Source organism: Eucyclogobius newberryi, unplaced genomic scaffold (assembly GCF_026437365.1).
Source record: "Eucyclogobius newberryi isolate DKJ021-1_F unplaced genomic scaffold, fEucNew1.0.hap1 SCAF_18, whole genome shotgun sequence".
Lineage (NCBI taxonomy): Eukaryota > Metazoa > Chordata > Actinopteri > Gobiiformes > Gobiidae > Eucyclogobius > Eucyclogobius newberryi.
This window is the reverse complement of record NW_027315812.1, coordinates 20827896-20842988: the sequence shown is the minus strand read 5'-3', so window position 1 is coordinate 20842988 and position 15093 is coordinate 20827896. Positions and strand designations below refer to the sequence as shown.

Genomic DNA, 15093 nt, shown 5'->3' with positions numbered 1-15093 from the left:
TCTAGCGTGGCTGGCCGGCTGCCACCTCGCCCCTCCCTCTGCTGGTCTCTAGTGGAGCCCTGAGAGGAGAGGTATGTCAGCGTCTGTGCCAACTTACCCCCTGAATAACCCCTGTGCACACGTCCCTGTTTGTGGCCACACGCCGGGTCCACGTTTCCATGGAGATAACAGTGGCAATTGTTTAATGAAGACGCTGATTAGAATTTATGAGGCCAGGGCAGTGAGCGTTTACAAGGAGACGACCCTTAGCCTTCTCCCGTGGCTCTACATCTATATTTCCACTTACAAAGGTGCTGATCATAAGGCCGTATGCTCCCACAGCCCGCCTCAATATGCTTCCTGTCCAGCACCAGATACCACTGTGGACACACAGCTCTGCGCCAGCCCTCACTAAAAGCATTGAGCGTACAGTCCAATCATTCACTTTGTACCCTAGTTGGACTTTTAACTCATTAAACAATCTTAAATGTTAAAACAATTTGTAAGTTCACTGGTCAAATTGCAGTTGTTGTCTACACTTGCTCTCCACAAGTCTTTGCCAGAGGCTGTATATAGATGTTTAATCTGCTAAATCTTAGAGGCTCTTCATAACAAGACAGATTTTGTTTTTATTAAGTACAGCGCTAACTTGTGTGTGTGCACACTGAAGTAAACATGGTGTGTGACAAGTGCGACAAGTACATCCTGAACGCTGATAAGAGGTTGATAACAGACCTCAGACATGGCACAATCCTTCTCATCTGAAGCTACAAAACAACATCACATTGTACAGATTAAAGGTCTGTAGAGAGAACGTGTCAGCAGCTACAGCCTGTCCCTTACAGCAACGTCTCTTCTCACATTGTGTAAGTAAATAGCCTGACATAGTATTCACGCACGGGGGACTCGGGACTTTATCGAACTTGAAACCTTTTTCCATTCTCTTAGGAAGTCACAAATGAATAGCAATGGTTCATATAATAAACTGATTATAAGCCATAGCAGTTCAAGTAGTTTGGATCATTGAAGAGTAGACAGAAAGTAGTAGAGCTTTGTCTCATTGAGCTGATGGAGCTTCTCAATTCATCAGAGTATTTCTCAAACCTCAGATATATGTAGATATTTTCTTGGAGACTTCCATATCACTATCTGAGATTACAAATAACCCTTGCTACAAATAGTTCCAATCCAAAATCCATTGCTTTATGTAAGAGCTACAATTGAGTGGAAGGAGTTATGCCTTCACATGTCCTTCCTGATCCACATACAGTAATAATGTTACATAGAGTTGTCTTGTAGATCAGCTGTCTCCAAACTTCACATTTGAGCTGAACATTGCTGAAGGTTAACTCCTAAATGTGGACTTGAAGCCATTCTCTTCCTTCTCTCCTTGTCCCCTTCACTGTCACTCTCAGTATCAGTCCCACAGCCCACTGGGTCTCCTGTGAATGTAGTTTCAATTATGAACGCTACCTTTGACTACCTCTGTTATTCCGCGCCAGCCCACATATCCCTGCCTGCCACCACTCATGTGTGACTTGATGTATTGTCTCTCTGTTTTTCTCCCCCTCTTTCAAAATTAATTGCAATTTTATCAGTCTTCAAGATAAAAAGGCCTTCCACGAACATAATAGTCTAAAAGTAGTGTGGGTCCTTTTCAGACAAAACAATTAAAAGCGTTGTGTTTTCTGTCTGTTTCGGAATGGCCAGAGATTTTAGTGCTAGCTCTTCTCTTTTTTATCTTCTCACTCAATAGAATGAAGTATTGCCTTCAATTACCTGTTGGCGATTGGCTTGTATTTTCAACAGACCTGGATCTTATTCTGTCCCTGGTCATTTGGCCTGCGCTTAATGACTTTTCACCTACAGTTTCATAATATCCCTCATCAAAATCTAATTACAACTTGAGAATAATTCATGCCCTTCTGATTAATACTAATATAGTGGCAATAAATCCAGGGCACACATCTCCACTGGTGTCGAGTTAGTCTCCTTCATACTCTTACTCATTTCATTTAGCTTTTATATTTGCAAACAAGAACATATCCTTGTTAAGCATACTTCATTTGTCGACACAGTCAAACCTAGGAAATGCCATTACTGTCAACAAATAGCAGCTATATTAATGAAAGAAACACTTGAAATAAAAGCAACAAACACAAGATTAGACTTTGTGTTTTCAATTAACCATGTCTTTCAGATGCGTCTATGTGACGTTTCTTTAAAGTGTTGATCTTCTTTGCATACTTTGTCTGCCATTGCTTTTAAACTTTAAAGATGCATCATGTGCGTGCGTGTCTCAAAGGAGAGTTTATTATTCTGTTTTGAATGTTTCATTATTACATTAAACTTGCATTTATTCATTTACAGGTGTTTATATTATTAAAATACCTTGAAAATAGGACTGTAATCAGCTAAAGACATTTTTGGTCGATCAGAACTATTAAAGTACACAAATTATGCAATATTTGTATTGTTATTGTCCCTTAAACATGGGCTCGAGAACCTTTGCTTTGGCAACTCATGTTTTTGAACTTTGAACTCAAAAAGCAAACATTTCTTCATCACTCAGGTGTCTACCACGTCATGAATTGAGTTATGTAAACCAAGCAAATGAAACCTGCTGATGCAGTGAGCGATTTGAGGCAGAAATGCTCAGAATGAGTCTGGCGATGATTTAAGAACTTAAAATGATCTTGGAGATTGACTTTGACGTTAGCAAACCTGGAAAATTCTGAACCAAGCATTTTCTGAGGCTCAGAGGGAGAGGACTTACTGAACAGGATTAATCAAACTATCTTGAATGAAGCTAACTACAACTCCAGGTATGTTGATGATGTGAGAGCGATGTTACAACAAGCTCAAAAAAGTTTATTTAGCATTATATGTGTCCTTTAAGTATCTCTTACCACAGCAGTTCTTTCAAAACAACTATTAAAAATGACAGATTAAACCATCAAATCTTCAAGTTTTCTGCTGTTGTCGCCTATGAATAAAATAATTAGTCGACTAAGATAACATCGACCAATGAATAAACTTAAAGGACACATAATATGCTAAATTTGCTTTTTTGAGCTTTTAACCATGTTTTAACATTGTTCCCTCATCAAAAATATACCTGGAGGACCATTTAGCTTCATTGATGAATCCTCTCCGAGCGTCAAATCTCCTCGATAACTGACGTTTTCTCGATCTATGACGTGGCTCCGAGAATCTTCTCTGCTCTGCATAAATTCTCTCCAGACTCATTCTGTGTTGCAATGACATTTTTTTTTGCTTAAAATGTGTTTAAACCCATGGGAAACAACACAGATCCAAATGTAATCTAGTTTGTTAAAAAAAAAACGTGAATGGCATACCAAACTAAAGGTACTCTTTTAAAGGCAAATAACAATAAAAATGATGCATAATATTTGTCCTTTAAGAACGACAAAAGACTTACACCCCGACTTGAACGACACACATTCTACCTGTGAGCGGGACCTCGCCTCTCCACAGATCTAACCTGTAACTTGACTACGTGGTGTATCAATCATAAAAATTGCATAGTGTGAGGGATTGTTTGAGTCAGTAAAGTATACAGAGTGTGTTTTTTCTATTACAAGCTGCTCGAAATTAAACCAAAATGAAAAACATGCTTTATTAATTATACAGATCATATTTAAATAAAATAAGATCAATACAAATCTGGCATGTAAAATTGCCCTTTTATGATTCTAAGCTACCACCTCTTGAGAAAAGTTAATTGATTGTGCTTGAATCATATTTGCGTAAGCAGAATGTATTGATTCTCGTCAGTAAACATTTTTTTATTTTTTTTTACTGTGGTGATTAGTCAGATGAACCTTTAGCCTCTGGAATCGATGAATGTACAGTATTAGTTTTTCATTATTTTAGAGAACAACGAGCCGGCACCTCTTGTATAACCGTGAAAATGAATCCACTTTGCTTACAACCATGTTTTCAATCTGTGCACAAATATGGTGTGGTTTCCTTCTCGTAGCAATGACGCCGCAGCACTGCCTCTTTGCTAAAGTGCACATTGTGGGCCATGTGTGTGTGTGGGTCGCCCCGCTGCTTTAAATATCCTGGAGATGACAGGCATAGCATTTACCTTGATGTTTAGTGCTTTGAACTAGTTGGCATGGGCACTGCATGGGCTGGGATTCACAGAAGAAGAAGCCCTGTTTGAACAAGCTCATCTGGGGAGAACAGTGCGATGACATGGCTGACACACACAGGCGCAGGACGGCTCCTCTCCGAGCTGGTGCTAAGGACCAGGAGCCGCCATTCAAATGTTTCAACTTGAACCAGAACTGGGACCTCGATTTTGAGGCTTTGAACGTCTGCCACCAGGAAACACGTGCTCCTTCACGGTCTATCGAATATATACACAGTGAGCATATTAAAAAGCCTTAGCACCTCAAGTGAACCAAAGCAAGGTGTTTTGCCATTTCACAAATGTTTTTTTTTTTTTTATATGAATGACTAGCGCTCTCGAAACATTAAGTATCCATCACATTTGGATTTGCAAGGATCAAATCATGCAAGAATGCAGCAAATAAAGAAGATCAAGGCCTGTTAAGGTGTAGTATCTTTTAACAGGCCTTGATCCTGATATATATGGTACTGGTACATATACTGCAGTAATCCTGTATTGTCCTGCATTTGAGGCACGAGTGCTCAGAAAAATCTGTTTTGACTTACCCCCATCCCCTCCCACTGCACTGTATTTATTATATTACGGTATTAAATATGAATGTATTATTTTAAACACTATGAACTTAAAGCAGGGCGACAGAGCTGCTCTCTTTTGAAAATACATTGTCTGAAAATAGATGTATCAAAATCATAATAAGACAGTTTAATCACATACAGAAACATTTCACAAAGCCAAACATTAAAAAGACCCAGGGTTTCTCAGCCAAGATGTCTTCAGGTCGATTTTTCGGAAAATGCGGTTTTCCGCTCAGAGACAACCGGGGGAGTCGACGGACACTTCAAACACACTGAAAATACATATTTAACAATCACAGAGATGTTTGTTATTTAGTACTGCTTTAAGTCAGGTTCAGTCTTAGGAAGTATAGCAACAAACGCAGGCGGCAAAATGATGCAAACTCTGAACACTTTTGTTTTCTTCCATACCTTTCTGTTTGCATTCCAGTTGGAAGCTAATCCCCAGCACCTACCCAAATGGAACCTCGGCAACAGCTCAGAAATTATTATGAATAATTTACAGCACCTCATTTCAAAGAGCCGTGCAGAAATCTCAACTATTTTTGGTGTAAGACTAGTTAAGAGAGCAGGTAGACTTGTAGCAGCTGCTGGCTTCTCTGTGCTGCAGTTAATGTGTTTTCATTTGTCTGCAAAGGTGAATGTGTGTTACATATCTATCTAAGTAAAAGCTCTAATACTTCAAAATAATGTTTCTCTATTTTAGATTTAAAGCTGGAGCATCTGACTTTATGTGCTGTCTGCAACTAATAACTAAGCACTTAATCTTTCATAAACCCGGAAGTAAGAATCGCTCTGCTTGTCTGCGCTTTGGTGGACTTCATTTCACTTTGTCTGAAGAAAGTTGTTCTAAAGTCGTGCACATGCTCGAAAGTGTATGTTGTTAGAGCTATGAATGATTTAGATATATTCAATACTTCCTCCTTTTGCGTGACATCACTCAAAATACAAGAACATATAGTGCCTGCGTGACATCACGCAGACACTCAACTAGAATTTGCAATTGCTGGAGTGTCTGCATTCTTGCTAAAAGTGTGTAATAGTACAACATGTGTGTAAGTACTAATTTGTTGAAGTGTGAAGTTGTTTGAAATAGTTTAATTGTGTAAAATTGCCGAATTTGTGTAAAAGTACTTTTTTGTGTAAAGGTACTGCATGTGTGTAAAAGTACTACTTTTGTGTAAGAGTACTATGTGTGTAAGTATTAATTTGTGTTGAAGTGTGAAGTGGTGTTAACGATTTTTTTCAGCAAATTTTGTATCATATTTCCTCGTGGTGTGGATAAATCATTTGTCCTGCCACGTAGCAATCATAAAACGCACCTACCGCTCACCTGCAGCCGCGTCAGGCTCGTCCCCACATTTCCGCGTGCCTAAGCGCATGGATCTATCATAATATAGTTCCCTCAGTGTACGGGGCAAAATGAAGACGGAGAAAGACAGTTCGAGCTGACGCAGAAGTGGACAGAAATCTACGGGAGACGAGCGATGCGATCCGTTGCGCTAATAAACAAACGCACGTGCGTGATGTATCAGTCCGCACGGGGGAGTTGCCATGCGGACTTCCGCCTGCGTTCTCAAATCGCCGAAAAATCGTCCATTGTGCCTTTAATTGTGTAAAATATCTGAATTATTGTAAAAGTACTTTTTTGTGTAAAAGTACTTCAGGTACCCCAGTTTTAACTGCACAACTGACTTTGTTACTGTTGTCATAACTATTGCAATCTCTTTTCTTCTTTCTTGTAGTACTTTTGGTAATAATGACCAATCATTTTGCTACCGCTTTTATTCAATTACAGTCATTTTAATAGCTAGAAAATGCATTAAAAATATGCATTATCTCCATGGAGACAAGCAAGTGGTGGACCCACCGCCAGAAAAGTTAACATTGTGCACTTTTAAATGTATCGTTCTACTAATACTGCAGCGGCAGTATTATCTCTCTTTCTCTCTCTCTCTCTCTATATTTCTCTCTCTTTTATTTATGTATTTATTTATTTTTACAGTATAGCGTAAAACACATACTTTGAAGACGTACAACTACAGTAGATGGCAGTAAATGCAACAACTTCTACTGCTGCCAGTATTATTATTTATGAACATAAAACACTATTGCCACATACTATTTATTACTTTTTTTCTATTGTATCTACTACAACTACAACTACTACTGTGGCTGCTGCTACTATCAGAACACTGCTATTACTTCTGCTAAACGCGAACATTTGCTATGCCATCCTTACCTGTTACTACTACTAATACTATGAACCACGCGATTGTCCTTGTCCTCCTCCAGCCAACACTTCTCTCTGTTTGCTCAAATGTATTTCAACTCGACCCCATGCGCACAAAAACAAACATGGACATATGTATATTCTGATTCACTCGGCGGCGGACTGGAGATGTAAATATTACTGCTAACGGTGTAATTGTACAGCTTGTGGGCTTATAGCGCATAGGAGGTTATTGTCTGGTTGTGCCCATATCTCCGCACACATGCTGCAGCGTCTGCCGTAGCAGGTAGTGCACTTGATCCTGACATTTGTTTAACATACCTCATCCTTCTCTCCTGACACTTCCGAGCCGCACACACTCCCATCTTGTTTAAACACCACCTTTTTTTTTGTGTTATTAGAAAATGTGAAATGTGCCACAGAGGCAAATAGAAGCAGCCGAGTGGAGGACAGATAAGCCTTTTCCAGTACTTAGTGAGCATGACAGTGACCATCTCAGAAACTAGCAGTATGTTAGCGGGGCTTTTTTTAGGCATAAGGATGAATCGATGCACGTCAAGACTCCGCGGCGTGATAGCCATTAGCGCTGGTTTCACCCGAGGATGAGGCACGACATATGAAATCTCAGTGTGTGCCGTGAGTAATGCCTCCGATGTGGGGAAAAGTGTCCGTTTACAGTTCATTTGAAAAAGGCTTGGACAACAGGTGCTAAGTCAGGCATTTCCAGGTAAAGATAGTGTCTGCGTGCGGCTTTGTGCGAGTCGCTCTCCGCTGTGGTGAGTGGTTGGGGAATACCTTGTGGTGGAGATAGGGATGACAGTTCGGTGACTGGGGTGTCATATGAGAAGACTGAATCTCTCTACTCTTTGTTAGATACAGGCTGATGGGACAGCGGGGACGACTTACTACAAGAACTGATTTTCAGGGGATTGACTCCAAAGGCTATTTACTCTTCAGCTGTAATAAAACCATATTCTGGTTCTGCTGCAATTTGAAGACAAATGGTGGATTACGCGTGCGATTGCTCCTTGTAATTTCGTGACCTCTGACATTGCCATAGTAATCAATTATGATAGAAGTCAAAGTTTGTCTGGCTGCGTCGTAACCCTTTGGTTTTGTTCTTTTAGGTCCATACTCTGGCTTGGATGTAGCAATAAAGATCACAAATGTGTAATTCAATTGTTGATAATTGAAGAGATTTATAAGAAGACAGAGGATGTGGCTGGGGAGAGGGAAGTCGCTAAAGCTCAGATAGTTGCTGCTGCTGCTGCTGCTGCTGCTGCTGCTGCTGAACAAATTAGATACATTGATGATACAAATGATACGTGTTTCATTTAGCATAGCAAAGTCCCCTACTGGGCACACCTTGTAATGCATATTGCAGAACGTTCATCTTCATTAAATAAAAAAAGGTTTATCATTGAAAAATTCAAAACAATGTAATCTCTTTTGGATTAAATATAACATAACAATGACCCCAAACATATTGTATAGTCAAAAGTCTAACAATAATATCGTGGGCTGTCACAATACATTGAATTACAAGCTCCTTTGCTTAAATGTTTTATTCCCACCAACATAAAAAATAAGCACTTTTACATTTTAAGTCTTTGGAAGATGACAGTAAAGTAATGGTGAGATTAGTTCACACTAAAATACTGTTGCTGCCTTTTAAACCTAAAAAGCAGCATATCTAGAATTGTGTTAGTCCTTCAAAATATCACAATAAATACTTTACCGTGAGATGCATATTGTGATAATATTGTACCGAGAGATTTGGTTACATCCCTAATAAACATTGGTTGATGACACGCTAAATGCGAAAAATGAACTCATTTTCCAACTCTTAAAAAAAGGCAAGAGAGTTGCAGAAGGCGAGTGCGGTGCATGTCAGAAGTGCAGCCGAGTGAGTTAGCTCTCTTCGGCTCTGCGTGGTCCTGTGGTGGTGGTGGTGGTGGGGTGGTGTTCGCTGTGTCCGGAGACTCAGGGCTGGACAGTGAGCCGCTTTTTGTTCTCCCCTTCACATTGCCAACTCCAGCTGTCACACAGAGGGACAATAGAGGAGCAGAAGAAAGGGGAGGGGGTGCTTTGTGAATGGGAGAAAATAAACTGGAGTGCACCCCCTCCTCCTAAAGACTCGTCATCTGCATTTGACAGGACCCCCGCTCTCCTCTCCTCACCGCCCCTTTTCTTCCCTTTCTGCTCTCCATAATCCCCCTCTCCGGCTTGCCTCTCCCTGCTAAGTGCAGCTGTTGCTCTCCATTTTTTTTTTTTTTTTTTCAAACTGATTGCAAATTAGGATACCATTTTAGTTTTATCTTTAAAACTTGTTCCATTTGCTATCTCCTGCTTCCTTTACATCTCAAGGAGAAGCACTGAATAGCCTCACCAATTATGCACAATCTACTTCCCACTCTGCTGCCAGTCTTGTCTGAAGCGTGTGTATAGTTCACACCTACTGTACTTTGGGCTGTGGCCTCTCATTGAATGCAAAGCCCACTTTAAAGAATGGCCCGGACCATCTCCCTTATTCCGCTCACATCACTGGGTCCCTGGGAGTGGAGCCTGAGAAAACAGCAATTCACACAGCAAACACAGAGACCCCTAGTAGCTCAACAAATGACTGACTAGCCCTACGTCCATTCATATCGGCCCTCGGCCCGCAAGCCTATTAGCCAGGCATCGCTCCTTGAACATTCACTGTCGACAACATGTGGAGGCATCGCTATAGCAACCGGTGGATCTGACATGTGCAATGGACGGGGGACTCCTGAGCTGCTGAATATAAGGAGGGGCTCAGCCTTAACTAAATGATGGCAAAAAAGCCAGCCCGCCGCCTCCCGCTCTCTTTTCATTGGCACAGAGGCGCTGAAAGGACTCACTAGTGGGGCTTCTGCACATTCTTCCAGGCTCGGAAAATCAGGCGGGCATATCCCACATTCTTCTCCCCTTTTCTCCCTTTCTCCCGCTTTCTTCTTCATCTCCGTGTTGAAGCCGCGCTCTTTTGTTAGCGCCGGGAGGGAGACGCATGGGACCCGAAGCAAAAAGCAAAAGGGGAACTTTTTTCTTGTGGTGGAGGAGCGGACAAGTGAGGGAGTGAGGGAGTGAGGGGGCGGCCGGAGACGCACACACGGAGCTGCCCAGATCAGCGGCAGTGGTTTAAGCAGCGCTCTATGGAATACACGCACCGCATCGCACTGAGCATGTGTGCTCCTCACCGCGCCATGGACTCAGGTAATGGGCTACATTCACTCGAAATTCTGCTCGTCATGTTAGGGAAAGTGTGGATGAAATATATGAGGGCAGGGAGGAAAACTTGTGCTGTGTAACAAAAAGGATGTAAGAGCTACTTGTGTGGGGAAAATAGATGTGATTGATTTGAAAAAGCATTTCCAGTTAAGTCTTCCATTTTGCTCTTTTTTTTTTAAAAGAAACAGATATTATTGATTTAAAGATGTTACTCTGTGTACTGATTGCAGCTCTGGCCACATCTGGCTCGTAGATAAAGTTAGTCCTGTGCAGGCTTTCTCCTCTGTGTGCAGAAATAAAGCATCACAGTATTGTGAAGTATCCACTCTTTAAAGCTCCAAAATACGTCCGACAGCTCAGTTATGAAATACCCTGGTTCATAATTTAATTTTTTATTTTAAGTGCCTGTTTTTATGTGGAAAAAAGTTTTTTTTTTGCATCTATAAAGATTTACACTTTCTATTCTATATCTAGTCACATTTTTCATTTGACTCACTAGCGATTGTCTGATTTTGTGTGAAAGAATAGATTTATTCCCTGTTAAAGTATTATAAATTTTATTTAAAAAAAATGATTTTGATTATTCGTAAATGCCCTTTTTCAACTGTTAAATTATACTCTTTGTGTTCTTTTGAAATATTTTAGATTATATCGCTTTGTAGGATTTTGTCTTGATCTTTCTGGCGGGTTTGGGAGTGAATGTATAGCAGGGCGTCCACACCTCAAATCCTGACCTTTTCTCTATCATTTGAATAATCCGAGCTTCGAAATCCATCTGGCCTTTTCTGTCCTACACACTGAGGCTCATTCACAGGCTCAGATCCACAGGGAGAAAAGAAATACAGACTTATAAAATATAGTCACTTTGATTATTTTATTATGCATCAATACAAAATATAATCAAATGCAAATTCACATTTTATTTAGGAGATTTCTAAATTCATCTTGGTTTGCATTTAAAAAAAATATTTGATAAAATAGCGGAAATTTGTATTGTACTTTTTTTTTTTAAATAACAAAAAACTAAAACAAAACATATATACATATATCAGTAAAAATGTGTAAATTGATCATTATTTTTTTATTCTTTTAAAAAATCTTTCTAGGTCAGAAATAAATGTTGAATTAAATTTGAATTAAATGTAGTGATTGAATAAGAGTGGAAGTAAAGCTGTATGCAGAAGCTAATGAATAGCTAAGTAAAGGCCCACGGAGCTAATTCTGAGCCTCTAATCTCCGCCTTCTCCTCCTCCTCTTTTCTTCCTCCCTCTTTCCTCAAACGACATAACACGATCAGCGTCTTCAAACGCTCTTTAATGTTTGCTCTGCAATTCCTTCCTTTTTGCAACAACCATTTTTTATACTTTTCAATGTGTTTACCTCAACATATTTTTTAAATTAACTGCTAGATCATTTGCTCATCATAATAAAACAGACCAAGTGTTTAGTATTTCAGAATATGTTGTGAAACTTCTAAAAACATTTAAAAAATATAAATATATATTTCACCTGCTAGCATGTGTGAGTGGTTATGTCTCGACTTGGCTCTTGCCTCATAAACACTCAGTTGTTGTCTAGACTCATAATACTTGATTAAAACTACCGCACGCGCTGTAACCACGGCGATTGCAATCACCACCAACTGTCATCAGTCGTTGGGGCCGCAGTAAAGTGACCTGGGCTTTAACGCGCCGCTAAAACATTGGCAATTACGAGCCACAAGGTCAAAGCGCATTGTTACTGGTGTGAGGTGAAGTGTCTTGTTTGGAGAACGCTATAACAAGATGTAGCCATCCCTCAGCCTCCCATTAGACCCCCGGGCGAAATGTCACGGGTCCCGCCATTTTTTTTCCAACGCTGTACATTTGATTCAGTCCTGCTATCAATCTTTCACTATTGCACGCAGACAATTAGGGGCCCGTTGATGTATTTGCGTGGCATTATTGATAATGCCCTTTCAGAGACGTATTGCCTTGCATACATACATTACACAACTGTTATGGTTTCATATCACTCATAAAGCATGGGGTGATTTATGAGCTGCTGAATGTGCTTTTTTTTTTTTCAACTTCGACTAATGTGTGTGTTTTTTGCAATCTGGATAAATATGAGCTCATATTAGGTATCATTAATTATCCTTCCCAATTATCACTGCTGTGTCTTTCTGCGTGGAGGCCCTCTGGGAATGTATCATTACAGTAAATGGCCATGAGTGGAGCAATTATCTTCACCGTTCTTTAACCTGTGCCGATAATAATCTCCTGGCATTTTTACCTTCAAAATAACACACCTAGTTGTATTTCTAATTATTTTAAGCCATGTTTTGTGGTGGTAGGTGCTCCGTGCAAAGGTCCAGCCTGAGCCCCCCCCCCCCCCCCCCCCATAGTCCACCCTTAGTCCTGTAGCCATTAGCCGAGCGTCTCCAGCCAGCACCTAATCCAGCCAAACCCAGGACCAGAGGAGCTAATTAAACACAGGCTTTTAGTGTCCCTGCCTCCTGTAGTCGCCCAGTGCCAGCCCGCCCCATGCCAGCACTAAATGGCCTTGTAAATATCTATAGTGGTTAGACAGGCAGTGGACAGGAGCTGGTAATAGGGCTTGACTGAGTCTGAATGCACATTATAAGGCTAGTGTTGGAGCTGGCTAATGAGTGAGGTTGGCCGGAACGGGAGTTAGCGATGGGAGAACTGCTGTAGTAAAAAACAAGGTGATGTAGTATGGGGGAAAAGAACACACAAAACAAGCAAGACTGGACTCGCAGGGGTTTAAAAGTAAAATTTTGCATTTGTTTTGCAGAGGGGAAGCCTGACCCAGATCCCCGTGGTGAAGGAGACCCGTGTGGAGTCGGGCCAGTTCCTGCTCCTGTCGCTCCTCTGCATGCTCTTTATCCTGGTGGCGTTGGTAGTATCCGGGACGTTCTTCTGCGTCCGCCAGCGCTCTCACCTGCACATGAAGGAGAAGTTAGCCAGCCTTGGCACTGACACCAGCACCGACGCGACAGCCACCTATCAGGTAAGAGCAACCCCTTCACCAGCAGCCAATCACGGGCCGCACCGCAGACCCAGCTCAGGGATTGGATGAAGAAGCTGTGAGGAAACGTGCTTGAGGGTCTGATTGGCAGATTTGCAAAAAATGCGGTGAAGCACAATGCATTTATTTGAGCCATTTTACAATTTTTAAATCGGTTCTCTGATAAGAAATTTAAGCAAGGGTTTCTACTATTCTGGCTATGTGATCCTGAAGTGTATTAAAATGTTCCACCTGCTTTATTTTTTGTTGAGATAAATGTATCATAATAAAAGATGTAAGTTTTGGAATGCAGTTTGTCTGTTTGGCTACATAGTTTAAACTGTATATTTGTTGTCTGAGGTCAAAAAAGCTTTCAGCAATAATATTTTCATGTTAAATGTGGGCCTGCATAATATTTTTGAGATTATAGATGGAGTATGTAAGGGGAGAAGGCCTGTAAATGTTTTAAAAAGGTAGAAGTATTTGGGACAATAAACTGGCCTTTGTGTTTGTTTGGTCTAACCTCCATCTTGCGTATATTCGCATGCCTCCCTCCTGCTCGCTGAAGTCTACTCAGACCCTGTTCTTAGTCACAGCTCACCTCGTGTGTGTCTGGGGCACTGGGTGCGTGCAGTGCAGTGGGAGACAGGAGAGCAACCCGCCGCTCTGACCTATTCCCTCCGTTCCTCTGGGGCCGCGCACAACCGGGCCTCTATTGATTTTCAGAGCTGGGGCTCAGCTGTGCCCAGCGTGGCACTCACAACACATTTATCTGCATGTCGCGTTAACATTTTCAATATTTAATCAGGTTTTCACAGAGCTGCTTTTCCATCAAACGCTGGAGAAGCAACACAAAAGTTAGACAAGATTATTAGCAGGGCTGTAAATATATGGCATAATTTATTTTCTTACATTGAGGAAAGGATTGTGTTGTCACGCCTTGTGTACTTGCGAGGAGGCAGAGTGCACATCTTATTTTTTGAGGGAAATTGCTTGTTTGAAAGCGGTTGAAATGAGAAAATTCAAGACATGTTCCTTTCTAAGCTTCACGATTCTCAATTTTTACCCCTAACCGCATCCTGCTGCTTAGCTGTGGGATCTGTTTACACTTTGCAGAGAAGTGGAGAGCTGCGATGAGTTATGAGGAGGACCCAGATATTGCCCTGAGGCCAAGGCCCAGGGCACCACTTCGTGGCTCTAATCATTAAAGGCTGACTGCTGCACAAGCTGATCCAAGTCCATGGCTTAGTGTAGTGTAGCTTCCAGGGGGAAATCTCACTGATGCTGCTGCAGATCATGTGTTAGCGTGTGCTTTCACAAGGCTAGTCCTCTGTGGCCTTCACACACCTAATTTATTATGGAAATTAAGTCTGAAGCAATTGAGGACTTTTTCACTGAAAGCCAAACTTGCCGATGATAGTAAATTTAGCAGTTACTTAACAATCACTACAGAGTTTTTTTTAACAAGAATTTGTCTGCAAGGCTGTGAGCAGTCAGACAATTCTGGAAGCGTGTAAAACAGTGTCTGCAATGAAGCATGATGGGAGGGATGCTGAGTCATGGGTGCTGTAATCCTAAGAGCAGTTGGTGAGACAGACTTTTTAGTTTGGACCTGGAAAACCATCAAAACAGAGAATTATAGAACCCAGAACTACAGCTAATACATTTTAATCTCCTCTGGCTTTGTGTGCCTATTTACCACCGAGGCCCAGTTTGATTTATGAGCCCAGTTTCCTGTCAACTTTCTATCTATTTCCACACAACGTATTTATTTATTTGTCCGTGGGGCATAAGTGCAAGAGTGATTGGTGCTTCTTGTGTTGCGAGTAAGGGAGTAAAAGATCACAGCTAAATGATTCATTTGCAGACAGCTGTTGCGTGGCAGT

General features: G+C 41.1%; 1 protein-coding gene across 1 annotated transcript in view; it reads left to right on the top strand.

The window, feature by feature from the left end:
• Window positions 1-15093, top strand: part of ptprn2 (protein tyrosine phosphatase receptor type N2) — a 112260-nt gene that overhangs the window by 74863 nt on the left and 22304 nt on the right. The window contains exon 12 of the mRNA XM_072450963.1: window positions 12995-13210. Within this exon, the coding sequence (XP_072307064.1) occupies window positions 12995-13210 (216 nt within the window). The remainder of the gene's footprint in view (window positions 1-12994; window positions 13211-15093) is intronic.